This window comes from Rattus norvegicus, chromosome 1 (genome assembly GCF_021556685.1).
Source record: "Rattus norvegicus strain SHRSP/BbbUtx chromosome 1, alternate assembly SHRSP_T2T, whole genome shotgun sequence".
Lineage (NCBI taxonomy): Eukaryota > Metazoa > Chordata > Mammalia > Rodentia > Muridae > Rattus > Rattus norvegicus.
Genome location: NC_141534.1, coordinates 260,014,606 through 260,041,667, shown reverse-complemented (window position 1 = coordinate 260,041,667; position 27,062 = coordinate 260,014,606). Strand labels below are relative to the sequence as shown.

Below are 27,062 nucleotides of genomic sequence, written 5' to 3'. Positions count from 1 at the left end.
GAAGTAGAAACTCCTTGTCTCAAGTTCTAGACCAGAATTCTAAACTCTGGGTGCGAGCAAGTTTGAGCCCTTCTGAGGGCTATAAGTGAATCTGTTCTGTGCCTGGTCAGTTCCCATAGCTGCCTTGATGGCCATTTCTGATGCTCCTAGGCCTGTAGATGCACTGCCTGATCTGTCTTCATTCACACATGGCGTTTTCCCATGTGTCTGTCTCATAATGCTCCCCCTCTCAGGAAGACATCCATGATTTTAAATTAGGAGCCAACCCCAACGTCTGCAGTCTGGCTTGATTACCTCTATTAAAAAAAAATCCTGGGGCTGGGGATTTAGCTCAGTGGTAGAGCGCTTGCCTAGCAAGCGCAAGGTCCTGGGTTTGGTCCCCAGCTCTGAAAAAAAGAAAAGAAAAAAAAAATCCTATTTCCAAATAAGGTCATAGTCTGAAGATTAGGACATTACTATATAAATGCTTGCCTCGCCCAGTAACCTATAGCAATCCTAACATATAAGGTAAGTTGGGATCAGCCTTAAGGAGGCAAGGATGTCAAGCAGGAGAGTGTCGTGCGCAAAGGTCACAAGGTCAAAGAACATAGAGCAGGGTGTGTGTGTGTGTGTGTGTGTGTGTGTGTGTGTGTGTGTGTGTGTGTGTGTGTGCACGTGCACGCTCGCACGCGCATGGATGTGCAGTGAGCCCCTATATATCAGCTTGTCTCTACTTCCCCAGTGCTGGAATTACAAGTGTCTAATGTCACACCCAGCTTCTTGTTTTTAAGTTGGGTTCTGAGGGTTCTAACTCAGACCCTTTGCTTCCAAGGCCAGCACTTTGCAAAGCAAGCCATGACTGCTGCCCCACATGTCAAAGGTTTAGTCAAGAGATCACAATAAAAGGAACAAAAAAAAAATCGCTTCTCGGCCTTTTGGCTAAGATCAAGTGTAAAAGGAACAAAAAATTAGCCATAAAAGAGATGCAGTGTGAGGCTAACCCATGAGCAGCCTAATACATGCGGATCCACCATCTAAATCGGGACACTTCTGAGAGTAAAAGCTCTTAATAATTAATGAAGAATAACAGGTCTAAAGTGGGTTCATCCTGGACGTACCTACCTATAAGCCATGCTAAAGGACACATCATTGTTTATCCTTTAGGCAAAGGGAAGTCATGAAAAGGCAGGATTAATGGAAGGTGTCAAGGACTTGGGAGGAAGGAAGTTGAGGGAGGCGATGGAGGAAGGGGAGTTGGGGGAGGGGCAAGGTAATTGAGGCTAACGGAGGGATGTGAGTGAAGGTGTCTGCTAGGCAATTGATACATTCTTTGGGGTTTGACTAACAGGGAGTCAGCTCACTGACAGAAGTGTCTTCTCTCACCAGGTGTCTGGGTGTGAGTGGCCGCCCAACCCCACTCCTGTCCTGTTGTTACATTGTTGCTTGGGTGTTGCCCTGCTCCTGTGCCTCCTCCAAAATGTGTCACCCACAAATTTGGAGGAACCATAGGAGAGGAAAAGACTTTCTGATGAGACTCATGGCTTCCGGGTTGCACATAACACTACCACTTACATCCCACTGACCACGCCTAAGAGCAGTGTGGGGCAGGCATGCAGCTGGACAAACTCCAGGGATTCTGTTCCTCAGCGGGAGAAACAGAACACAGTACGTTCCTGCCCCAGGCATCCAGGACTGAATTCCTGGAGATGAAGGAGGAAGGAGGCTGGAGATGAAGACTTGAGACTAGCTAAAACAAACGGTCAAAGTTTTGAAAGTAGACAAGAACACCTAAAGAAAGACCTAGGGACACCCGTGAGAGCTCCCAGGAAGAAGAGCCCCCAATAGGGACTCAAAAGGAGCAGTCATAAAAATGGGGAGTAGCTCTTGGTGACATGGCTTTCAGACTACCTCACCCCAGAATCCATAGAATCAATCTAATGTCTGAAGCAAAACACCAGGGACCAGTTCTTCAGGGGGGAGCACAAAGCTGGGAAGGAGGCAGAGAGGGGAGGAGCCAATAGGAGCACACACTTCTCGGCCGGCCACTGCTTGGCCTCTAGTGCAGTGGACTGCTGAATCTTGAAGGTGAATTCTTGGGAAGGTGGGTGGAGTCACTCTGTCCAGTGGCTCCTGTGTTTCAAGGATGAAAGTTTCACTGTGTAGGGTGTTGGCTCCTCTGTACTCTCAGGTTTATTGCCACCTCCTAGATTTTATACCAAGGGCCCACAGGAAGTCCTTGGGCACATGGAATCAGAGGTGTGAAGGAACGCACCATACAGAGTCAGTCAGAAGAGAGCTGTCCGCAGAGCTGGACAGCCCCTGCATCAATAGAAGAGTTGGTCAAGGTACCAGACACAGCTTTGGCGAGGGGATAGTGAGGTCTCACATAGACACTGTGACAGAGGGCCAGAGTTCTCCCAGAAGGGGGTTGTAAGTATGCCTGAGACGAAGTGGAGGTTAAACTTGGCAGGGGGTGGGAATGAACAGTTTGACACAGGATTTGGGAGTCCATTTCATTGCTTCTGTTTTGCTCAGAAGAATTGAGACTTTTCACAAATATGAAGGAAGGAGTGGGTGGGCTACAGGCCTCAGGGTATCTAAAATGGCTCCCATAGCACATGGGAGATAGAGCCATCCAGAGAACAGGAGGATGGAGCTTGTGTCAGTGTGAGTTCCCTGGAAGTAGCGAAGACGCCATAGCACCAGTGACACACATGCCCTGTGATCCTTGCTGCTGTGCTCACAGCGACCCAGGCTTCCAGTTGTATCTGTGGAGGACTGACAGGTTTGCCCGACAAAGTGGTCAAGGGAGCCAGAGATAACCAGCAAGATACCAGCAAGATTCCAGCTGTGCTGGGCAAGGGACTCAGATGGGATGGCAGGCCTGGAAGGCAGAGGGCAGCCAGGAGCAGGGCAAGTTCAGGAAACACCAGACAGTTTTCTGACCACTGCTCTGCTGGCAAGTAGGGTAAAGGAACCTCGACATCTTGGGATGCGCACACACACATTTGTGTACACATGTGTGCACACACTGTGTACACGCTTGCATGCATGTGTATGTGTGTGCACATTTGTGTACTTGTGCATGCACGTGTGTGTGTGTGTGTGTGTGTGTGTGTGTGTGTGTGTGTTCCCCATTCCTCCAGCAAAGAGCATAGCTGGCAGAATTTGAGGCTATTTCCTCAAAAGAACAAATCAAGTAGCAGATTTTTAAATGATATATATATATATTTTAAAAAGTCAGTAAATGATCTACGAGTGCAGGACACCCAGATACACACACAGTACTCGGGTCCAACACGTGCGATGTAGACACTAATGTGGCGATGCTTCCATTCCCCAGGTGTGAGTGAGTCAAATTCAGACCAAACAGGAAGGACCGAGTAACCCTGGGATGATGGTGCAATATTCGAACATATATATCATTTCATTCCTTAGAGGGGTTCATTCGAATGCAGTCACTCAAAAGCTTGGTGTTTACGTCACGGGTTATGAAGTTGTATCACAACCTGTGTCCTGGCTGATGCAAGTTGCATGAAATTAGATATTTCCCAGACATAGAATGAAACAAAGCTTACCTTTTCATCAACTGCCGTTTCCGTTGAAGGAACTGGGAAGCCAATGTCATCTTGTGCAAGAAATCGAATCCTGGAATGGATGTGAGTCAGATGACCTTCAACCCCATGAACTGGCGCCAAATGTGCTTGTCAAGTCCAAGCGCCGTGAGCGTGTGGACCATTGAAAGAAGTAACCAGGAGCATCATTTCAGGATAAGGTAGGGGGCCTTTGTTGTTCCCCACCCATGAGCTGGTCTTGGTTGGCATTCGCCGTCATCACTGGGCCACATTGATGAATTAAGTGGCTTCTTGGGATAGCCACAAGCACGCGCGCGCACACACACACACACACACACACACACACACAGCCTGTTACAAGTCAATCACACTTTTCTGCATCTGTAATGAGCTTGGAGTGGCTGCTCACCCGTCAGCTTCCCTTTGACTCCCCAGGTCCTCTGAGAGTTTGTCCAGCGTGCTTAATTTTTGTGAAATTTGATTTGCTCAAATTAATGTTTCTAAATGTGACTACTATATAAAAAGGACACCAGTGACCTTTCGCTCCTGTTTCCTTGCTGCTCTAGTAAAGTCTGTTAAACAAGAATCTGTTAGATACAGGAAAAGTACAGCACAGCATGCGGTCAGCCATGTTACTCAAGCCAAGGTTCGCACAGAGCAGAATCATGGGCGTTACCCATTTAAAGGAGAAACGTGTCCAAGGAAAGTTCTGGAACAAATGGTGATAGTTGATAATGGAGGGCTGTAGCAAAGACTTCAAAGTCCCAAAGCGCTACTGGTTTGACTTTTTTTGGCTGAAGACCAAGAGATGTTGGAAAAGCATACTCTTGAAATTGCAACTTTTGAACCTCTACCTTAGGTAACGTGTGAAGCCAAAAAGAAATGAAAGGGGTAAAAAGAAAAAGAAAAAAGAAAAAAAGGCAACCTGTCCAAACCAGAAGCATCTAAGAGTTCTGATTAGCACATTTTTTCCTTCAAGATCATTTTCAGAAGCACCCAGAGATAGGTCTGTCTCCAGTCACGGTTCAAAGCACTGTCTCTTAACAGAGTGGACAATGGTCCACCAGGTGTACATCGGGACAGGCACCTGCTTTACCACCCCATCACCTCTCCCTTTGAGACCTTTGAACGTTCCACTGCAAAATTGTTGCTGACTGTTTCTGAATATTGTTGGTATGACTTCTCCATAGACAAACAAAGCAAGAGACACGGGAGAGGACTTTCAGGACTTACATGCACTTAGCCATGCCTTCACATACTCTGCTTATATGACCAATCTCCAAAACTGTCTTCCTTTCATAGAACGCAAGCTCTGATTTAATGCCATGAATTCTCCAAACCCTCTCTCTCTCTCTCTCTCTATATATATATATATATATATGTGTGTGTGTGTGTGTGTGTGTGTGTGTGTGTGTGTGTGATTTATTTATTTATTTTATGTGAGTACACTGTCACTGTCTTCAGACACACCAGAAGAGAGAATTGGATCCATTACAGATGGTTGTGAGCCACCATGTGGTTGCTGGGAATTGAACTCAGGACCTCTGGAAGAGCAATCGTGCTCTTAACCACTGAGCCATCTCTCCAGCCCCTATATATTTTTTAAACATACTTTTTATTGACTCTTTGGGAACTTCACCTCTTATACTCTAGCCCCACTCATTCACCAGCCCTTCCATATCCGCCCTCCACCCTCGTAGCCCCGCCCTGCCCAAGTAAATAAAATAATAAAAATTAGAAAAGAAATTTAAAAATCTCTAGCAAGCGCAGTACTCTGTGGGTACACCATTCTGCACCTCTCTCTTCCCCACATCTCCATCACACATCCAAATAGCTCTGCTTGTGAGCATTCATTGCAGTGAGCCATTAGGCTACTTCAAGGCCTCTGGCTTCTGCTACAACATCAACCTCACAGAGACTCTCAGACATCCTGCTGTTTCCCTGACTGGTGGCGATCCACAGGACTGGCCCCTTCATGAGCTCCAGCAATTAATTCATTAATTCTAGGTTGGTGGTCCTAGATGGAGAGGATGTTGCGGGTGGGCCAATCTAAAACTCTGACTCTGGGCCTCAGTGGTAGTTGAGTTGGTCAATTTTCCCACACCCACGCCACCGAAGCTGGCTCTCCCACTGACCAGGTGAGGGGCTGAGCTGTCCTCATCCCCCATGCCCACACCTCTAGGGTCAGCTCTCCAGCACCGTCCCAGGTGACAGCTCTCCTTCGGTGGGGTGGGGCCAACTCCCCTGAGCCCATGTGACCACTGGCACCAATATGTGGTGGCTGGGGGTAGGGTGGGGTGGGGGAGAGCCATCTCAGTACAGCCCTCAGACAGCAGCATGGCTTCAGGCTGCATTTACAAATCCGGGACATCCTCATAGCCTTTGGTGGTAATGTGGACCACCGACGTCAACACTGACCCCAGCTGCAACAGGACCACCAACCTAGACATGGCTGGCAGTGACATCACCGTGGTCCTGGGGTGGTCGTGCCAGGCTGTTCCCACTGCTGTCGTGTCTTCAGTTCCACTTCTCTTCTGAGCACACAAATCACTTAGCTTCTTTTCCACTCCCATCTCTCCACCGCCTCCTTGCTCGCGCTCCTAGGCTGGGCTGGGCACTGCCCGAGGTGTCTCAGCGTTTCTGCCTCACCTGCCCCGAGACCCACCTTTAAAACGTAGATCAACGATAAACTCGAAGATGGGATTTTTTTTTTTTTTTTTTTTTTTTTTTGTCATCAGATATTTCGAGATGGCTGGATTCAGGCTCTGTTTGCGGGTTCTTTTTTATTCCAGCTCACAATATTTTTTATTTTACTTAGTTGCCAACATTCAAAATTTGAGATGTTTCTCACAAATACCCAGATACTATTTTAGAACCGAAAGCTCTTGCACGTCAGCAACTCTGTCAGCTAGAACTGAGTGTTACCTGTCACCTCTACAAGAAGAGGACGCTCTTCTGCTGGTTACGGCGCCCCAGACCTCCCCCACAACATTGAAGTTTACAGTTCCCGCTTCGCACATTAGCTTTGAATCTTCTCAAGAATCCTTGTGCCCTTAGTTCTTAGCTACACGTGACTTGTCACTGTATGGCATGTATTTCAAAAGCTGCTGCTCGGCCCTTATCTTCTTGTGTGTGTTTTATGACAGAACACCTCCTCTCCATCCCCACTGATGGAGAGAACCTCCACCCATGTGGCGTAACCCCTGTTACTCCACTTGATCTGATGCGTCCCTTTTCCACAGGCTGGTGAAGCTGCCTCAAGAAGATGGGACGCTCTCAAATGAAACCGACATGCTTTTCCCCACCTCTCTGCCCAAGGATCTCATTTATGGACCCGTATTGCCCCTGTCGGCCATTGCCGGGCTGGTGGGCGAAGAGGCAGAGACATTCAGGGTAATTATCTCGCTTGCTTCAAGGCGGCTGTCTCGGGAGTGAGATCTCGTTTGATTATAGGACAGCTGGGAACGCAGGACCGTCCTGCTCGTTCTGAATCACCTGGGAAGCAAAGACCCCACATACATGGGTACTGTGTGTGGATACTTGGGGAGATGGCGGCAGGGCGGCTGTGACCCTGATTTTGGACCAGCTGATGTTGAGGGACTGGGAAGCAAGGAGAGGTGCAGGGTGGGAGCTGGCAAGTAGAGCCCCTGTTCCCCAACAGGAGCCAAGTGGCAGCGATGGAGATGTAAACCTTAGTGAGTGTGATTCTCCCGGCAGCCCCTGGGAGCAAAGGGGGCGGGGCTAGTGAATGAGGAGAAACATCTGAGGGAGGAGAGAGAAGAGGGCGGAAGAAGCCCACTGCTAACAGGAGGAGAAGAAAGAGCAGTCTGCATCTGAGCACAAGTAAATGCAGGGGAGTGGAGCGTAGTGGAGGGTTTTTTAAATGACAGAATCTGCCACCAGCCTCGCACCCCTCCCCCCACCCCTGCCGCTTGCTGCTTGCTTCTTTCCACACGTTTACACCAAGCTCCTTCCAGGCAGCCAACCGACTCTCTTTCAGGCAGTAGGCCCACGTGGTGAGCAGGCATGAGTGTTCCTGTCAGAAGAGAGAGGCTAACAACAAAGTGAAGGGAGACATTAAACTCCTCACACGGGTGAGGTGGCACGGAAAGGATCACCTTATGGTTGAGCCTCTTCCTTGAGATTTGAAGCACAAGGAGCCATTTCTGTTACAAGAAGAAGAGGAGGAGGAGGAGGGGGGAGGGGGAGGGGGAGGAGGGGGAGGGGGAGGAGGAGGAAAGAAAGAAGAAGGGACGTTTCAAGTGCGGGGGACAGCATGTCCAGAGGCTCTGGGTGAGACAGCTTGGCATGTTTGAGGGACTGAGAACAGAGCCCTGTGGTTGGAGTGGCCAACATGGTAAATACGATTCAGAGTGGTGGTCAGGAGGGAGACGGAGGGAGGGAGTCACCGGGCAAATCATTTGGGATGAACGAAGATGAGGACCATCAGTCCTCTGGACCACTGGGACCTGTTGTGATGATGTCCCGTGGAACCAAGCCGTGGATAAAGGCCATGGGCATGTGGCCAAGTGAAACAGCACTGCAGAAAATGAAGCTATCCCACTGTGAAAGCACGTGAAGTAACTTGCCACGAAAGACAAGATTGTCTGCGGTGGACAAGAGAAATGGTCCGTGCTCACAGTATGTCCTCTAATGAACCGCAGAAATTCACTTCTGTTCATGCGGAAGCCTGATTAGTTCTTGTTCAGCCCAGGTTCTAGCCATGGAAAGCGCACCACCCCCTCTCAGTCACAAGGGGGCAGCAAAGTAAAAACCAAGGCACTCAACCAGTTATTTCCCCCTTCCTGTCTGTCTCCCTGCCCTCTCCTCCTCCACTCCCTCTTTCCCTTCCTCCCTCCAGTAAATCTGTAGGAGTCCTAATAGTCCACAGTTCCCACTCAATAATGGGCCTAACAGAAAACGTTTAAAATCCAGGCAACTGCCTTTTGCCTTTGGAAGACTATGAAATATTTCAAACGTCACTTAAATGCCTCTGTGTAGTGGCCATGGAGTTGGACAGTGGATGAAGCCCAAGTGCAAGGCCCTGGGTGCCGCGGTGTGCCACTGTCAGACCAGCATGGGGGCAGGGGGGTGCAGCGAGGAGCTCCAGCTTCAGTGAGAGCCCTGGCCTTGAAGCAAAGGTGAAACGGGATAAGACGCCTGCTGTTGACCTCCAGCCTCTGAGGCTGTACACCTGCACCCACACACAGACATACGCACACACCACACAGAGAGAAAAGAATGCCTCACATAGTGGGGTTGCTGTGTTAAACAAGGTTCTTGTATAAGCTGCATAGCTTCCTTTCCTGGGGCTCCCTTCATCACTTTCTGAAAGCAGAAATGTAATGTGTGTTATGACTCTACATCATACACATACATGCTACTTGGATTTTAGCTTAGAAATTTAATTTGTATATATACACACATACATATACATATATATCACGTGAAAACAGATAAAGCACTGACTAGGGATCGTCCAGTGAGTGGAAGGCAGAGCTTCTCCCAAATGTCTCGATTTCATTCCTAATCTTGAATGTCACCTCTTTGTTTTCTTAAATCTGTTGAATTTTATTTCATGAGCCTAAGTGTTTTGTCTGCACGTATATCTGTGTGCCATTAGGCGTGCACATGGAGGCCCAAAGAGGGCATCAGATTCCCCAGAACTGGAGTTACAGACGCTTGTGAGCTGCCACGTGGGTGCTGGGAATTGAACCCAGATCGTCTGCAAGAGCAGCCAGTGGGCTCTCGAGCCTCCGGAAGGTCATTTCTTGTGACCTGTGTACGAATGGCAAAGAAATCAATGACGGCTTGATGTACGTGACAGTCTCTAAGTTGGGGACTTTTACAGGATTACAGACATTAAATAATCTCATCTTTTTAGTAGGTTCCGACAGAATGGCACGCCGTAGGTCTTTAAAAATCCCAATACACATTATGCAAGTTATGTGAGGAATTAGAAAACTGTCCAGTTGTTGTGTGTGGAAAATCAAAAGCAGATGTTATCTGGACAGAAACTGGATCCAACATAATGAATTTAAGCTCAAGGGTCCAGTTTCTGTGTTTTGTCCACTGTTTTTTTTTTTCTTTTAAACAAAATTTGCTAAATACGAATCTCTTTGTGAACTCAAAAATTTCTCAGCACCTTTGTGCTGCTCCAGCCTTCAGCACAGTACGGGTTAGATCCAGTTTCCCCTCGGTGGGCTTGAGGCGATCAGAGCATTTGATGCTTGATCCCCGGGGCCTAGAAATGGAGGCTGAGTGGGCAGATGTTTTGAGACACAATCACGAACATGCCCGTCTCTTCTAAAACTCGGAAGAGAAAATCTGCTCATACGGTCCAGATTCCCCGACGTCTATTCTTACATAATACCAAATGCATTGCTAAAGACAGGAACACAAGATCAAACCTACAGAAAAATGAGAAAGAAAAAAAATCTAATTGTAGTTTAACTTTCCACAGCCGAAAACTTTCTAAGTTTAATCCTCACATTCTGTTTTTTGTTTGTTTGTTTGTTTGTTTAGATTTTCCAAATGCAAGCATTAGGTAGACAGGGGCAGAGGGATCAAACGTTCCAGGGTAACCTGGGCTACACAGTGAGATCCTATAAACAAACAAACAAGTTAGGTACACTTAACGATGACAAAAGAGTCCTTTTGTCATGCATACTCTGTCAGATGCCATCAGAAGCACTTGAGGGTGTAAATATTGTCCTTCGGTGAGTGTCTCTTTGTCTGATGGGTCAGGTCTTAGGCTGGTGCAGCAGAAAAGCCATTCACCGGTGACAGTCCAATCCCTTGGGTTGGTTGGTGGTGCCTTTTTGTTTAAATTGGGAGTTGGTGGGTGAGTAGTGACTATTCGGGTTTTTCTGTCCACGTCTACGAAGACCTAAAATAGGTCAGCCATACCGTTAAAGTCACCTCCCCCTTTAAAATACCATCGCACTGCATCTTCTTCTGACTGGCCATTTCAGGGTCTACCTGAACAGCTAACTCCTCTTTCCACTCTCCTCCCTGGTCCAGGAGGAACCTGTGGCTTCATAACCAGTGCTCCTGTGATCCACACGCCCGTCCCAGCCGTTACCTCTCTCCTTCCCGATTCTGCTGCCCACCCCAATTCCTCGCCTCGTGACTGTCTCACTGAGGGGAAACCAGACTGGCACACTGGCTGACATAGAACCAGGAGCTGATAGGCGTCCCTTGGAATAGGCAGCATCAGCAACTTATGTCAGTTGAGAATCTGGTAGGGTCGTTCATCAGTGAAGGGCCACGTGTCGTCGGCTGTCAGACAACTGGGCTTTATTAGGGTGGCTGGCACACAGCACAGCATTTAGAATGGATGATCGCTGTGCACACAGCTGACGGCACTACCCAGTGACAGCACCGGCTCCCACTTCACCTTTCTTCAACATGCTTCTCCGCACATAACATCCTCTATATTCAACCTCACAGCTTAACTATTTCTCCCCACCTCCCCATCATTGGTAGGTAAACCCCATACAAAGGGAGTTTTCTATCATTCAATATCACGTGGCTATTCGGAACAGTGTCTGAAAAAGGCCCATGCTCCCTGAACGTTGGTTAGAGGAATGAGTGCTCAAGTAAAAGCAGGGCATGAACGCAGAATTTTTTTCCCTTTAATATTTGGAGACAAGGTTTCTCTGTGTAGCCCTGGCTGTCCTAGAACTCAATCTGTAGACCAGGCTGGCCTCAAGCTCAGGGATCCCCCTGCCCCTGCCTCCCGAGTGCTGGGATTAAAGGCCTGTGTCACCACCACCCAGCAACATGAACACAAAGCTCTTAAAGAATCTAAACATGGGCTGGAGAAATGGCTCAGTGGGTAAGAGCACCCACCGCTCTTCCAGAGGTTCCTGAGTTCAATTCCCCGCAACCACATGGTGGCTCACAACCATCTGTAATGAGATCTGATGCCCTCTTCATGAAATAAATAAATCTTTAAAAAAAAAAAAAAGAATCTAAGCATGCTAGGAAATCGGCCCCTAATTTGTTAACACAGTTTATGTCAGTGGGTGCAAGGATGCCAGAAGAAAACAAGGTACAAATCTTAGCCATGTAAAACCACAGGAAGCTCAACGATACACAGATAGGCGCACGCACACACACACACACACACACACACACACACGCACGCACGCACGCACATACATGCACACTCACACATCCACCCACACATGTGAACATCCATATACATGTGTGCACACACATCGGTGTATACATGTACATATATACATGCACATATATGTACTTGCAGGCACACACATGTGTGCACACATGCACATACATGTACACTCACATCCACACACATGTGTATATCCACATGCACGTGTACACATCTGTATATATGTATGAACACACGTTGGTGTATCATGCACATCTATGTACATGCACATATGTACTTGTAAGTATGCACACAGGTGTGCACTCATAAACACACACACTCACACTAGTACACTTCAATATGGAAGTAGAGTGCTTGTTTAACACGCAATAGGCCCCAACACCTCAAAAAGAAGGAAGAAGAAAGAGAGAAAGAGAGGGGGAGAGGGAGAGGGGAAAAGGGAGGGACGAAGAGGGGTGGGGGAGGCCATATGCTAGTATCCAGAACTGAAAGTCTAGCACTGTAGGCAGCATTTCTGTCACAGTTGTCAAAGCCACCTTGAGCCTCAGGGAGGAGAGTGTTCGGTCTGTCCAAGGCTTGCTAGGAAGAAGTTCTGGAGCCCAGCACTGCGCTGACAAGGGCCAGCCTTTCTTTGCTGAACACAAGTGTAAAGGCTCTGGGAGAGGAGTCACTATCACCATCTAAGGCCAGCCTGAACAAATCATGGCCTGTTTCTGTGGCCCAAGTCCAAGAATAGTTCTTACACTCTTGAGGTCATGCAGAGGAAAGCTGGGACCTGAGAGACCCATCCCCTAGGCTTTTTTTGAAAACAACTTGCTTTAAACTTGGTCCAAGCTGTTTTTGGAGCCCAAAGTCGACTTCTACTTGCATTCTGATTGTTTGTATGGAATGGAAGGCACACGGCGTGATCGTGGACCAAGTAAGAGGAACATCAGCCTCAGGCCAAAGGTCACCTCTTTGCCTTTGAAAGCCAGCTCAGCCAAAGCCCCAAGCTAACCTTCGAAAGTGAGCCTTGTGAGAAGACCAGAAGACAAGGGTGCTAATGACAGTCTTCCCTGAAAGGGGGACTGGAGATGCCGAAAGTGGCCACTAAGAACTAGCTAATAGGGTATTAATCAGAACGCATGACAAGAGAACTCTGGTGTATTAGCAGGAGAGCCTTGGTAACAGTGAAAAAAGAATAGAGCAAAGGAGAAAGAGCTCTGACTCTGATGTTGATGCGTTTCCACTGGCCACTCGTTCTGGTTTCTTTGTGACGGTTCTTTTGGTGGGTGTCCTGTGGCCCCTGAGCATGATTGCTGTCTTAACACGTGGATGCTATTCTCTCCCGAAGCCGAAAGATGATATATATCCTCTGCTTCACCCAACTATGCACTGCTGGACTCCGTCAAGCGACCTGTACGTTGGGTGTGAGGAGGGTCATCTTCTGATGATTAACACGGAAACCTTGAAGGTGACTGTGCTCCAGAAGCTGGAGGAGTTTCCAGTACTGGGTAAGAAACTGCTCTGCCCCAGGGTCCACAAGTACAGCTGCAGTGTTCGCTTTGCATATCCTTCAAGATAGTGGTTTTGGAATCCCTGATTTTCCCCCTTAGAGACATCCTGGGGCCTCCTTAAGTTCGATTCTGTATTACCAAGTCCTATGGATACACATTGTAGCTACTCACTGTTTACCAAGAGCCAATTGGCTTCTAATGTGAGGATACCAAAAGATACCGCTTTATATATTGATGTCATAAGGTCTTCAGGACACCACGAGGAGATACGCCTGTACCTCCTCAACACAGAGCACTCGCATTCTGTAAAATGTCTCAACAAGTTGGGGTGCTTGTCAGCAATCAGGGCTTGATCCCCAGAATCCCCACGGGTGGACAGAGAAAACCTGCAAGTTGTCCACATACAAAGTGTACCCTCCCCTCCCACCACCCATAATCTCTAAACACACAAGCTCAGATTCTTGTGAGCTGTGGGGCTGACACTAGAGTCCAGGGAATGAGGCCTCGAACTCCCAAGTTCTGATCTCCGATCCGGTAACCTTCTCTGTTCCACTTAGTCAGCTAGTCATGTCCTTTCTGTCCCATTCCCTTCTAGCCCCCTTTCTGTGACAGCTACCTCTTTACGTGTGCTATGCCACAACCCCCCTGCTGTGTCATTTCTTTCAAGGAGGACCTTATTAGCTCTCCCTTATATATATCTAGTATCCATTCTTGGCTCCATCAGATGTGGCCCTCGTAAGGCCTGGACCACAGGAACCCATCCCCACCCGAGTATGGGATCTAAAGAGGGAGCTTCTCCAGGGCCAGCTACTCAAACCTGCACACTAAACTCTCTCCTCCAGGTCATCCTTTCACACAATCTTTGCAGCAAACCTGACCCTTTCTGACGTGAATCTACATTTAATCCAAAGCAAGCAGCTGGCTACCGGTCAAATGGCTCATGCTTAACACCCACCTCAGGGTCTCTGCTCTCCTAAGGTCCCGCCTCCTGCCTGTGACGTCATTTTCCATCAGCCCCAGGATGTGCCTTTGCCAAGCAGTGTCTATTCCTGGCGGTTCACAGATCTGCCTCCTGCTCATTTTCTTGCCTCTCCTCCTCTCCATCTCACCCAGGGTCTGGCTCACATGTCACTCCCTCTTGCAAATTTTCCACAGCTTTCTTATCTTTCGCAGAGTCGCTCTCCCAATCTCCGACTCTCTCTTCCTTGGCAAAGAGCTCTCCCTGTTATGACTGGCCCTCCAGCTCTTTCTCTCAACAGGGAATCTAAAGCCCTGTTACCGGACACTTTCCAAGAGCAAGCCTCTGTCGGCTCCTTCCGTCAAGACCTCCACCTGAACTTGTTAAAACTTTTTATTGTTCCTGTGCTCTCTCACTGCCTTTTAAGGTTACCTTTGTGAAGAGCGTCCATTTCTTTCTTGTCCACTTCTGTGCGGACCCTTCCCCAGCCCCACCTCCACCTTCAGATGCGCTAGGTGCCCACACTGGAACTCCATGTGCTCCACAACTCAGCTGGAGCCTCGCCCCGTGTTAGCACAATGGCCCCAAACCTCTCTCCTCTCCTGGTCATCAGCTGAGGTCACTTCATTATTTGACCCTGTTTAATCCCGCTACAGAATCTCGTGGCCTCTGCAAGGGCTTGCAGAAAGAACTAGATAACAAATGCATTACCCTCAGGATACCCACCACACTTCGAATGTCTTAAGCACCGTTCGCCATTTCTTTCCTGCAGGCTCTTCTTTTGCATTGTATTATAAAGGCTTTTAAATACGCATTTATCAATCTGGGGGCGGTGGCACAAGAACCTGTAGTCACAGCTCTCGGGAGGCTGAGGCAGGTGGATTATGAGTTTGAAACCAGCCTGGATCACACACACACACACACACACAATTTTTTGAAGACTAATGCATATTGTGGAAGGGACCAGCCAGCCAAGGGACAACAGAGATAACCTATACATTAACAAGTACAATGTCACACAATTTCCGTCCTCTATGGACAATGACATTAGTAAATACGGGTTGACAAATAGTCTTAGCCAGGGGTCTGAGAGTAAAAAGACATCTAAGTAGGACTGTAGATCGATCAGAATTGTGCTTTGCAGATTAATTTAGCCACGGTTTGGGAAGGGAGGTCTTCAAAACGAGGTATCAGCAGCCCCTCTCCCAGGCCTGGACTCTGAAGACTCCAGTGGCAGCTTTATAGCAGTGGGGACAGTGACATAAGGAAAGGACAGATTTCCCAGCCGCCAACATCACATTGTTCTGTGCAGTGGACGAACATTTTGACGGATGCCGTCTGAGCCCGCATAGTTACCACATTTGTACTTTCCTACACAAACCGGTCACGTGGTTATGTTATTTCCTCCCCAAAGACAAAAGTCTTATCAATAGCAGAAGTTCTTGCAGAAAGGTTTCCTATGTGCTTTATTTGATAACGATGTATGTACCGTTTGATATAGACTATAAATTTATAAATGCATACATCTTAAGTACACAGCCCCGTGGTTTGACTGCGTTGGTCTCTGACACCAGCTTTTTCGTCTCTCACCAGTTTCTGTAAAGATCTCTAACAGGAGTCCACAGGCCGGTGCTCCAGCCCTCCAGGGCAGCTTGTCTCACTTTTTTTCTTTTCTTTTATTGGATATTTTATTCACATTTTAAATGTCATCCCTTTTCCTGTTTTCCCCGACTATAAACCCCCTATCCCCCTCCCCCTGCTTCAGTGAGAGCGCTCCCCACCCACCCACTCCCACCTCACCGCCCTGGCATTCCCCTACACGGGGGCATCGAGCCTTCACAGGACCAAGGGCTCCACCCAACAAGGCCATCCTCTGCTCCATAGGCAGCTGGAGCCATGGGTCCCTCTTTGGTTGGTGGCTCAGTCCCTGCGAGCTCTGGTTGGTTGATGTTGTTGTTCTTCCTGTGGGGTTGCAAACCCCTTCAGCTCCTTCCGTCTTTCCTCTGACTCCTCCTTTGGGATCCCCGTGCTCAGTCTAACTTCTGTAACCATAAAAACAGCTGTTGCTGCTGCGAGAGTTGCTGCCCTTTCGATGCCGTCGTCTACTTTCTCTTGTTTTCCCACAGATGGAGCCCAGCTTATCAATCCACTCACGCTGGTGTACCAAAAGGACGGCATACTCGCTTCTGGAATTGTAATGTATTTTATTTCTCAGAATTCCTCACTTCAGAAAAAAAAAAAAGCAGTTCCCCTCTGCTGCTGCTTATGTTGGGTTCTTTCAGACTAGCAATTAAAATGGTTTCCTTGTTGAATGTTCCTAGGGAAACTTCCCATTATGTGCAAAAAAAAAAAAAAAAAAAAAAAGGAAGAAGACAGGTGATGAACGATTACGTCTCTGTTGTTGCAAATGGACAAAAGTGGACTTTAGAAACGCTGCTGTCCCTCCTACCCAGGGGGAACAATTACCTGCAGCCCAGCCCTGTGTCAGAAGTGAACTTGGGTCTTTGGTCTGTTGCAGCTGATAATGAAACTCAGCATCTTCCATCTCCGTTTGCTTGAGCAGATGGGGTTTCCACAGGCTGTACAGAGCACTATGCAGAGTATATCATTATTGACCCTCACAACTTTGTCAGGTGGAAATCTGACGTGCTCCTCACATCGGTGAAAGTGCCTCATCTCCTGGCAGTCACCGGAAAGCGAACCTGGGACGTTGCACTCCGTGGAATATGCTTTTATTGTCTTATAGAACACGCATTTCCAGGAGGTTTTAGATGGGGGCAGACCACGTGTCCCCATGTGGTTGAGATCGGCGCCATCCAGGTTGAGATTGGTGACATCATAACACAGAAATCTCAGGTCTAGGTGAAGCTGCCCCTAGTCCGCTGTCAGCTTTGTCTGTCAGTCTCACTGCCAGTGGTCTCCCTAAGGCCCTGACATCAGGGTGAAAGATTCCACCATTTGGACGAATGTGGTTCCACCAAGCAGAAGCCACCGTGAGCGTCTACGCTTACCCTCCACTTAGATTCTCCTTCCTGGAGTTTTCAAGAGAACCCCTCCCCCTCCACTTCCTACATCTAGTCTGCGTTTGCGACCTTTAAGCTTCTTACCTGTGCTGGTGAGGGATGGAGAATGGCCATCATCTTGGGGAAATGGGGAAAGCACCTTGTCATATGAAGTCGCATCTCTTAAATGTCCAGCTTAGTGACATTGGGGTTCCATGTAGCAAATGATAGCTACCTCCCCCCACCCCACCCCCAGACCCCACCCCCAGACCCCAAGCCTCTTTTTTTAAAGATTTATTTATTTATTCTATATAAGTACACTGTAGCTGTTTTCAGACACACCAGAAGAGGGCATCAGATCTCATTACAGATGGTTGTGAGCCACCATGTGTTTGCTGGGATTCGAACTCAGGACCTCTGGAAGAGCAGTCAGTGCTCTTAACCACTGAGCCATCTCTCCATTTCCCCCACCCCCCGAGCCTCTTAACTATTGCAGAAACAGTTCACATTCGTCTTGAGACTCATTCGGTAAAGTCTATTTATCGGCCTCCAGTTGTCCAGCCCATTTTTATTGAACACCTGCCGTGTTTAAGCATTGTATTGGGGGTTGGAGAAGAGAACATGACGTGAATAAAAAGCATGACTCTACTTTGATGTCACATAGGTGAAACGCAGTCTATGCTTGGGCAAACACTGACTTTGTGTCTGTCTCGCTGTGTTCGGTCTGCAGGACGGTGTGATATACTCGTTCATCATCAAAGACACAAAGTACGAAGTGAAGCCCTTCCTTGAGTTTGATGGGCCAGTGGCACATTTGGCGTTCTCCCCTAGTTACAAAATGTTGCTGATTCAAACAGACAAGGTACATCAGAGAGTGATTTCTTGATGCACAATCTTCAGACACTGGCAGTGCATGGTGGGAATAAAGAAAGGGGTGTGTGTGCGTAATGATTCTCCGCCCATCAGTGCTCCCCCTATTGCACATGGAACGCTCTGTGAACCAAGGCCTGAATTAAAAATCCATGCTTAACTATGTACGCACACCTACACAGAGAGAGGGAATTTGAATGCAGGGTCCTCCATGCCCCGCCTCCAGGGGCTTGCCTTTCACATCTCTTGGCTCTGTTTCCCCTTTGCTGCCTCTCTTTCCTTGCAAACTTTCACCCTCTGGTATTTAATTTCTGTCCTATTGGTAACTTTGGAAGAAAGTTTCCAGCTATAAGAAAACTTTTCTGAAATAGATGTGGTGGATTAACTCAGTCACCCATCTACTTGTGTCAGCCAGTCTGGTCAGGAGAAGTCTGAGCTCTCATTGGCCCGGGCAATCAGATATCTACCTGTATAGTTTCGTTCCAGTCAGCCCACCCAGATATGAGTTCTGTATGAAAAGAAGGTTGAAGAATCAATGTATAGTTGAACGAGTGACTCTCTGAGTTATATAGTTAGAAAGACCCCTGATTAATAAAATGACTCCCAATTGTCAAGATTAGCAGTCATTTTATTGTTAGGCAAGAACATTGGACAGATTGCAAATAAAGTCAAATATTTTGGTTTTATCTATGGGGAGACTTAAGTTTCTGGTAATTACCAGAAGTTGGAACAATGGTACTTTGTTTTATAAATAAGTGGGAAAATTAAATATATCTGTTGTAAAGAAGAAACTATTTTCTTGAAAGAATCCTAATAGAAAAAGAAAACAGCCAAACAAAACTACTAAAACACACACACACACACACACACACACACACACGCACACACACACACAAACACTACATGAACATACGTGAGGGCCGGCAAGGTGGTTCATCATTAAGAGCACATTTTGCTCTTCCAGAAGGCTCGTGTTGGATGGCTGACACCCACACAACCATCTGTCACCCCAATCCCAGGTCGTCAGATCTCTCTTCTGGCCTCCACGAGCATTAGGCATGCATATGGCACATGGACACACATGTAGGCAAAACACTCATGCACATGAAATAAAAACGGCCCCAGCCACTCAAGAAGTGCACACACACAGATGCAGGCAAAGCACCCATTTAAAAAAAAAGTTTAAAAGTTAAATGGACACACTTGACACGGAAGATAAAGGAAGAGGTTATTGGGAATGTTGTCAAGGAAACCAGACTGAATGGAATTGCAGAAGATAAGAGGTATGAATTACACACTGAAAAAAACCTAGCATGTCTGACTGAAGTCCTAGAGAGGATGAGGTGGGCAGAGGTAAGGCTTCAGAAGATACTAATTCACAGAACTGATTAAATAGAGTTCACAGAGACAGAATAAGTCCCAGGGGGAGCCGAATGACACACACACTTATAGTTCCCAAGAGGGACCCTTTGAAAAACAGTCTCTTTAAAAAGTTACATGAATCAAGAAGAAACAAATACTCCAAACACATGTTCAAACACTCCAACACTGAGGTATACCAGTCGCAGGCTGTTACTAGAGAAAACTCTTTAAAATATGTACTTCAGGAGGGCCCAGGGGGAAAGATGCCAACTAGAAGGTGTGTGTGTGTGTGTGTGTGTGTGTGTGTGTGTGTGTGTGTGTGTGTGTGATATATCAAAGAAGCAAACCATTCTCTGTGACAGCCCATCTGAAGGCTCAAGGTCCAGTGAGATGACAGCAAATGGGTGAGCGTGTGTATTATTCAGGCACTAATGGGAAGGAATCTAGTGGTGCTCTGTTGACATTGTATGAATACATCCTCATGGTGAAGATCACACAGAAATAAAATCCCTCGTTTTCAGATGACAGAATCTGAAATTTACCAGGATGTGTGAACATGTAAAACACACAGACGCCTAACGACATAGACACAGATAGATATAGATAGATATAGATAGAGATAGAGATAGAGATAGATAGATATAGATATAGATAGAGATAGATAGAGATAGAGAGAGATAGAGATATAGATAGATATAGATATAGATAGAGATAGAGATAGAGATAGAGATAAATATAGATATAGATAGATATAGATTGATATAGATATAGATATAGATAAATATAGATAGAGATAGATATAGGTAGAGATAGAGATATAGATATATAGATATAGATAAATATAGATATAGATAGGTATAGATAGAGATATAGAGATAGATATAGATAGATATATATAAATAGAGATAGAGATAGAGATAGACAGAGATAGATATATAGATAGAGATAGATATATAGATAGAGATAGAGATAGATATAAATAGATATAGAGATAGAGATAGATGTAGATATAGATAGATGTAGCTATAGATAGTTATAGATATAGACACATAGATATAGATATAGATGTAGATAGATATAGATATAGATAGATTACATTCATGGTGGAATGGCTAGGAAGAAGAGAGATATGGTATTAGCAGGACATTTTCATAGACTTCTCTACATGCATGATGGAATGAACAATGTAATTTTGGCACAGTGGCCAGAAACAAACTGAACTTTTATCTCAACCATTCAGAACCCAAGGTGGCTTCTCATTCTGAGTAAAAGCCCAAAACACTGGCTGTGCTTTCAGTGACCCTTCACAGCTTAGGTTCCGTATCCTGTCCCTGGTCTTCCTCCCACACACTTGTCTCTTGCTGTACCTGCTGATTTGTTAAGACTTGTGCTCATTTAAATTAATAGATAAGATTTCTATATTTTAAGTTCCTCTGGGACCTTCTTTAAGTCTGTGGTCTCCCTTCGCCTGGTCCCAGTGTGTTGCACACCATGGCCATTAAACAAGTATTTGTTGACTCAATGACATGTGCACTAATCTTGTTTACTTTCTTCTGTGGCCTTTTTAGGGGTCTGTTTATATCTACACGTTTGGCACGGAGCCGGTTCTCGATAAACTCCTAGAGGCCTGTGACGGGAAAGTCCAGGCCATCAGCTTTATCACGCCTGGGAACAAATACTTCCTGGTAAGAGACGGTGTACGGGTGGGACACGGTAGGATTCCAGTGGTTGTATTTCAAGGTTTAAATCTCTATCCATACACAATTGGGTATCTTTAGACCAACCTCAAAACCACCTTCAAGGAAAGTGATCTTCTGAAAGGCCTATGTCAAAGAAGTTGGACTCATAATAACACTCCAAAAATGGGAGTTCCAGGCCCGGATGGCTTATCTGGTGAATTCTACTAGACATTTAAGGAAAAAAGTAACACTGATTTCCCACGATACCATTTTAAAGTTAGAAGCAGAAGGATTCCTTCCCAGCTCCTTCTCTGATGCTTTTCCCCACCCAAGCTACACAAAACACAAGAAAAGGAAACCACAAATCAGTATCTCCCCTGATGAAGACACGGCACCCTCCATTAAACACTAGCAGCACATTACACACCTCAACCAAGGGCAATTTATTTCAGGTATGCAACCCTGAAACACTGATTCCACACTAACCAGTCAATTAATGTAATCTCTCATACTACGATTTGACAACATCTGTTACCTGTTTATAAAAATACTCCAAAGACAGAATATCTATAAAATGCCTAATTCCTAATCAGTATCATACTGAAGTCTGAGCTCTAAGGTTTTGCTGTTGTTTCTTTGTTGTTTTTGTTTGCTTGTTTTGTTTTGGTTTTTGGTTTTTGGTTTTTATTTTGTTTTTGGGGGGGGTTGTGTTTGTTTGTTTGTTTGTTTGTTTGTTTGTTTGTAAAAAGGTATACAGACTGGAAAGAAATGAACAGCCTCTGTTCTCTGGTGACAAAATTGCCATCATAAGGGGGCTGGAGAGATGGCTCAGTGGTTAAGAGCACTGACTGCTCTTCCAAAGGTCCTGAGTTCAAATTCCAGCAACCACATGGTGGCTCACAACCATCTGTAATGAGATCTGATGCCTCTTCTGGTGTGTCTGAAGACAGCTACAGTGTACTTACATACATAAAATAAATAAATCTTAAAAAAAATTGCCATCAAAAAAAATCACAATCAAATGAGCAAACACCCTAGTTGCGTGACCATGGCAAAGGTGTAGGAGAAACAGTTACAACACAAAAAGATGAATTGTTTTCTTACGTTACCAGTAGTGAGCAATTACAATTTGAAATTAAAAATGCAATACTGCTTATGGTCGTGCCAATAAAACGAGCTAGGTATATTCCTAACAAAAGAGAGGTGGGCATTCTATGGGAAAAGCCATAAAATCTAGGGAAATAACTAAAACATTTATCTCTTCCCCCCACAAAAAAGTTGTTATTGACCCAATTACATGTTAAATCACAAAATATTTCACTTTTCTTTCAAGATGAGGTTTCTATCTATAGACCAGGCTGGCCTTGAACTCTGATATCAGCCTGCCTCTGCCTCCAAGTGCTGGTATTTAAGGCTGCCTGGCTAAACATTAGCCAAAAACTTCTGCTTACTTCCAGGACGGCTTCTTTTACTGCATTTTTCCAACCAAATGTAGACCAAATCATAGATGATGGCCCCTTCCTTTGTTGCATGGCCCCTAAAAAAATGAAAGAAACCTAAGTACTTAGTCATCAATGTTACAACTTCCCTGAGGCATTTTTTTTCTTTTTTCTTTTTTTTTCTTTCTTTTTTTTTTTCCGGAGCTGGGGACCGAACCCACCCTGAGGCATTTTTAATTCTTAAGTAATCCCATTTCACAAGGAGCCCAGGCATGCTTGACTCTTGCCCCATGCTCTGTAACTCTGAGCCCACCTTCAGTACACTCTTCCTCCTTCATGACCTCCAAGACCAGCATCAACATCCAATGGGAAAGGGAACCGCAGGGTTAAGATGATTATCTTAATCTGTGGCAAGCTGTCACCCTGACACAGAGAACAAGTGGCAACTTTGTTAAGATGTCACCTCTTGAATGGATATAGAAAATGTACATCTACACAATGGAGTACTACTCAGCTGTCAAAAACAATGACTTCATGAAATGGATTGAACTAGAAAATATCCTGAATGAGGTAAATCCCAATCCCAGAAAAACACACGTGGTATGCACTCATTGATAAGTGGATATTAGCCCAAATGCTCAAATTACCCAAGATGCAATGCACGGAACACATGAAACTCGAGAAGGATGACCAAAATGGGGATGCTTCACTCCTTCTTTATGGATATTTAAAAATATCCATAGGAGGAGATAGGGCGGCAAAGTTTAGAGCAGAGACTGAAGAAACAGCCATTCAGAGACTGCCCCACATATGGCCCATATATATACAATACAGCCACCAAAACTGGATAAGATGGATGAAGCTAAGAAGTGCAGGCTGATAGGAACTGGATGTAGATCTCTCCTGAGAGACACAACCAAAGCATGTCAAATAGAGAGGCGAATGCTAGCAGCAAACCACTGAACTGAGAATGGAAATCCCGTTGAAGGAATCAGAGAAAGGACTGAAAGAGCTTGAAGGGGTTCGAGACCCCATATGTACAACAATGCCAAGCAACCAGAGCTTCCAGGGACTAAGCCACTACCTAAAGAGTATACATGGACTGACCCTGGACTCTGACCTCATAGGTAGCAATGAATATCCTAGTAAGAGCACCAGTGGAAGGGGAAGCCCTGGGTCCTGCTAAGACTGAACCCCCAGTGAACTAGACTGGTGGGGGGAGGGCGGTAATGGGGGGAGGATGGGGAGGGGAACACCCATAAGGAAGGGGAGGGGGAGAGGTTAGGGGGCTGATGGACAGGAAATCAGGAAAGGGAATTAACATTTGAAATGTAAAAAGGAAAAACCCAATTTAATAAAAATGGGAAAAAAAACTAAAAAAAAAAAAAAAGTCGCCTCTTCCGAAGCTGAGCTACAGGCTTAGTCTAAGTCTAGCCAAAATATCAGTGTTATTTTGCAAAAAAAAAAAAATTGATTATAAAATTTGCATGGCAACACAAAAACAATCAATATCCTGTTGAAGGAGGCATGTGGAGGTACTGAGAAATAAATATAGTCGGAGCCGATGTTAGAATGATAAAGACTGGTGTTGGCAAAAGAATAAAATATTATCTAAATGCGGTAGAAAACAGAGCCCATAGAGAAACCCACATGAAGGTAATCAAATGATCATTTTGGATTTTAAACTTTCTTTTGAGAAAGAGTCTTGCTGAGTTGCCCAAGATGGCCTTGGACTTACAGACTTCATTCTTCTATGCCCCAAAATGTTGAGATTCTAGGTAAGGGCTCCTGCCATGCCTAACACAGCAAACTGACATGTGAAAAGTAGCAAAGACATTTCTGTTAAAGTAGTATCTTCTTTTCATCAAATGGTGCTGAAACAATTAATTCCTGCACTCGAGGAACTTCCACACACACAAGCGCGCGCGCGCACACACACACACACACACACACACACATAAGTCAAATATTTTGAACCTAGATGCAAATCGTATACATTCCAAAAAAATCAAAATTGTAGACATGTAAAAACAAAACCATAAAGTTATTAAAAGATGGCGGTAAAATCCAAGTTACCTTGTGCTCGATGGCAAACTCTTTAGCCACAGTACTGAATATAACCTGCAGAGGGATAATTAGCGGGTTGGATTTGACTGGAACCTCTGCTCTGTGGAACAACCTCCAGAGTAGAAAGCCCTGGTACATTCTCTGCTAAGAGACAGAAAAAGCAAACCACAGACTGAAGGAACAGACACGTCTGCAGCAGGGGTAGCTGACAGAGGACAGGGGACCCAGATCTGCAGAAAGCATGTGGGATTCAACAATTAAAAAGTGAACAATCTCGTTCAGAAATAAGGAGGGGGTAGGATGGATAGACGCAACACAAAGAAGGCATAGGGACAGAAAATAAGTCTATGAAAAGGTGCTGTAAACATCCGCCCTTTGGAAATCGTGGCAATGAGATGCCACCGCCTATTAGAATGTCTCAAATCTGAAGTGCTGGCAACGACAGAGGCTGTTGGAGAGCAGCCGAGGCGCGAAGCGCTCGTTTGTTGAATGGAGGTGCAGCCAATTTGGAAGATGGCTTGTCAGCTTCTCTTAAAACTAAACAGGCACCATATGCTCCGGCGGTTATGCTCCGTAGCATTTATCCAAATGGGCTGAAAACATAACGCCACCCAAGTGAGCTGCACGTAAATGTTTACAGCAGCATTGTTCCTAATGGCTCAGACTTGGGAAACAACTGAGGTGCCCACCCATCCACCAGCGAACGCACCAGAGACTGTGGCACAGCCGCTCAGCGCGCCCTTGCTGGGTAATGGAATAAAGCTGTCAGGCCACCGCGAGGCTTGGACGGATCGCGAATGCATAGCGCTAAGTGGTGTGGGAAAGCCTACACGCCGCGTGAATCTAACAGGATATTCTGGAATGGGCAAAGCCATGGGGCCGGGTAAAACAGATCAGTGGTTGTCAGGGATGCAGGGAGGGAGGCAGGAAGAGACGGAGAGATCTTTAAGGCAGAGAAACTGTGCGTGTCATTACAAACTCATCAAAACTCTCAGAAAGGACAACCCAAAGATTGAAGGAGCCCCGATGTATAGACGTTAGGCAGTCGTTGTATCAGTGTGGACTTAGATGCTGTAGCCCATGCCCTAGGTCTGATGCAAGCTGCTAACAGTGGGAGAGAGAGAGAGAGAGAGAGAGAGAGAGAGAGAGAGAGAGAGAGAGAGAGAGAGAGAGAGAGAGGTGTTCATTTGGAAGACTTGGCTCTCTTTATCTACCATGTGGGTCCTGGATCAAATTCGGGTCATCAGGCTTGGTAGCAAGTGCCCTTACCCACTAAATATGTCTATAATTTGTAGCCCTGCCTGGCAGGGAACTCACCATATAGACCAGGCTGGCTTCGAACTCACAGTGGTACTCATCTTCTGCCTCCTGAGTGCTAAAGATAATTGTTTAAAAAAAAAAAAAACAAAACAAACAAAAAAAAAAAAAAAACCAAGAAACTCCGAAGGAGCCCAGGTATGACCATTTGTGCCTGTAATCCAGGGACAATTAATCCTACCACAGTGTAATCCTCCCTTAGCAAGGGAGGCGGGGACTGGGAGTTCACGCCGGGCCTGCCTTATCCGTGAAACCTTGTTTGGGTGCGGGGGGGGGGGGGGCAGAGAACGAGAGGATAAAGAAAAGGGTGATTTCCTTTTCTTCAGAAAATAAGAGTCAATGTTGAATTTATAAACGATTAACTGACCCTTAGGTGAGCATGCTAGCCGGTCAGCATGGTCTCCCACGGTAGAGCCCGACCGTGCATTCAGTGGACCTGTCTTCCTCCCACAGACGCTCACGAGTTCGGGGGAAGTTTCTATTTTTTCGATAGAAGATGGCACTTGTACGGGCAGGATTTTCCTGAGGACTCACGTAAGTGTGCCTGATAAATCCAAGCACAAAATGCCCATTCTAACTCTGCTCGCCTTTCAGCGTTCACATCCAGTGCTCTTTGGCAACCCTCCCTACTGCGCTGGCTCACATACAGAGGTAGGATTTACCCGCCTGCCACGGTGCCAAGCTCACATCACGGCACCAGAGAAGGGAGCCAGAGGCCTCAGCGTACCTCCTAAGGGAGCAATCCCTGTGAGTAAGAGGACAGTTAATGCTCCCCGAAAGCTCAGCCCTGAAAGAGGGGACACATTCCTTTCCCTCTGAGCCCTGGAAATAATGGGGGTGAAGGTTTCTCCGTGGGTGTCCAAGGCTACCACAGAAGGAAGACATCTGGGTGCTAGCTGGCAAACACCCATGACATAGTTTTCAGTATGTCATTGCCTCTGAATAATCCACAATACATTTTGCATAAAATAATGCAAAAAAAATTGTAAAGACCTAAGTAATAATAATGCTGGATTTTTTTTCCTTTGCATCTCAGAAGGTAGGGAAATCCCAGCCCTTCTCTCCTACAAATTCAAAGTCTCAATTATAGAGTACTTACACCAATGACATAGGGCATGATACTAAGCAAGTACTAGGCCATATAATATTACAAGTTGCAATTACAAGTCCCCTGCCAG

General features: G+C 46.1%; 1 protein-coding gene across 3 annotated transcripts in view; it reads left to right on the top strand.

The window, feature by feature from the left end:
* Window positions 1-27,062, top strand: part of Cfap43 (cilia and flagella associated protein 43) — an 87,536-nt gene that overhangs the window by 8,705 nt on the left and 51,769 nt on the right. For 2 of the 3 annotated variants that reach the window (NM_001432358.1, NM_001432356.1), the window contains 7 exon segments: window positions 3,587-3,754; window positions 6,797-6,947; window positions 13,028-13,187; window positions 16,275-16,342; window positions 17,881-18,012; window positions 20,951-21,067; window positions 26,338-26,418. In NM_001432358.1, coding sequence (NP_001419287.1) covers window positions 3,587-3,754; window positions 6,797-6,947; window positions 13,028-13,187; window positions 16,275-16,342; window positions 17,881-18,012; window positions 20,951-21,067; window positions 26,338-26,418 — 877 coding nt within the window. 3 annotated transcript variants of the gene reach the window in all.